The sequence below is a fragment of the Capsicum annuum genome, unplaced genomic scaffold (assembly GCF_002878395.1).
Source record: "Capsicum annuum cultivar UCD-10X-F1 unplaced genomic scaffold, UCD10Xv1.1 ctg81341, whole genome shotgun sequence".
Lineage (NCBI taxonomy): Eukaryota > Viridiplantae > Streptophyta > Magnoliopsida > Solanales > Solanaceae > Capsicum > Capsicum annuum.
Genome location: NW_025892056.1, coordinates 397 through 2,297, shown reverse-complemented (window position 1 = coordinate 2,297; position 1,901 = coordinate 397). Strand labels below are relative to the sequence as shown.

Sequence of the window (1,901 nt, the reverse complement as noted above, 5' to 3'; positions counted from 1 at the left end):
TGAAGGATATAGTGATGCAAATTGGATCACCGGATCGAATGAAGTAAAATTCACAAGTGGATATGTATTTACTATCGGTGGAGGAGCAGTTTCTTGGAAATCATCCAAACAGACTTGTATCGCTCGCTCTACAATGGAATCTGAATTTATCGTATTAGATAAAGTTGGTGAAGAAGCAGAATGGCTTTGAAATTTCTTGGAAAATATTCCGTATTGGCCCAAGCCAGTGGCACCAGTATGTATACACTGTGATAGCCAAGTAGCAATAGGTAGGGCAGGGAGCATGATGTATAACGGTAAATCTCGTTATATAAGACGAAGACATAATACCGTTAGAGAACTTCTCTCTAGTGGAATTATCACTGTAGACTATGTAAAGTCGAAGGATAATGTGTCGGATCCACTTACAAAAGGTCTATCTAGAGAAGGAGTAGAAAGAACATCCAAGGGAATGGGTTTAAGGCCTAGGACAAGTCAGCATGGCGGTAACTCTACCTAGTAGACTGGAGATCCCAAGAGCTAGGTTCAAGGAGATCAAACAAAGTTGTGTCTGACAGGTTCAACAATGTCAATTACCCAACCCATTCTAGTGATGTAGACAATGCATAGTAAACAAGGATAAGACTTAAGGTGAAAAGTCTTTTAATGATTATCTAAATTTGGCAAATTTAACCAAATAGTTTAATCTACAGGATTGGACGTTTAGAAATCACCTATGTGTGGGCGAAGTGGAAGCCGCTTCAAAGAGAATGTTAGTAAAGGCCTATTCTCTAAGCTCTCATAAAAACCGAGACGTGTTCATGGCTGAAAACAACAAAACCGTAAGAACCATAAACGGTAAAAGGCTGGTTGTGTGACATGTGTTGTCTAGGTGTACATTAAAGTTCGATGGTTCAAAGATATCAAATCTACCAATTGACCGAGTGCATCCGATGCATGTTCACTACGGAAAGTTCAAAGGGAAACCCACTTATCAAGATGCAATCAGTCTTTGCTTGATGATCACATACTCGTCCGTAAAAGTTTTACGAAAATAATAGCCATTCCCCATTCATATGGGGGATTGTTGGGTTCATAGTAAAGAAAGGGTATGAATGGAAATGTTAAAATATGAAGGAACGCGTGAACTGTTTCACGTGAACAATAGCACAGTTACATGAACAGTAGCACTGTTTTGCGTGAACAGTGCACTGCTTCACGAACTGACGCGTGAACAGTGACTATTTTGCGTGAACAGTAGCACTGTTACGTTAACAATAGCACTGTTTCGTGTGAATAGTTCACTGCTTCACGAACTGCTGCAACATTGTTTCGAACTGATGGAATGTTTCAGAAATGGTGTACTGTTTCAGAAAATTACTGCAATGGTTTAAGTAAATAGAAATGTATTTTCAGGAAAAGACACACACCTCTAAATTGAACCAATGCCACCTTTCAAAGGGGCATGTTGTGGCTATAAATAACCTGCTTTCTTCCACAGGTTAAGACAGAAAAAATTTTCAGAATTACAAGCTTCTTCTTCTTCTTAAAAAATACTCTAAGTGTGATCATTCAAACCGTGAGTGTGTTCGAAAAATCCGCCTATTTGAGGTACCGCTATAGTCGGATTGAAGGCTATTTTATCCTGGGAGGAAGATTCCATAACCTCGGGTACAGTGAGGGTAATTATTCCTTAAGGAAAGTCCGTGAATTCGGACGACTTGGCCTTAACAATTTCTGTTTCATCTATATTTCTGAAATATAAAATACACCTCTTGTAAAGATCATTTTTGACCTTGCGTTGAGGGTATCTGTTCAACTTCGTTGTGTTCTTGTTCATACTTGAACTCGAGTTGAAGTTGTTATTCTATTATACAGATTCTACGTACCCGTATTGTTGAAAATAACAATCTTAAGGAATA

At 38.6% G+C, this 1,901-nt stretch overlaps 1 protein-coding gene across 1 annotated transcript in view; it reads right to left on the bottom strand.

The window, feature by feature from the left end:
* The window catches only part of LOC124895325 (inorganic pyrophosphatase 2-like), a gene marked incomplete at both ends in the record, with an annotated part of 6,552 nt that extends 5,310 nt beyond the window's left edge, over window positions 1-1,242 (bottom strand). Inside the window, one exon of the mRNA XM_047405761.1 lies at window positions 1,157-1,242. Coding sequence (XP_047261717.1) covers window positions 1,157-1,242 — 86 coding nt within the window. The remainder of the gene's footprint in view (window positions 1-1,156) is intronic.
* Window positions 1,243-1,901: the final 659 nt, after the last annotated feature.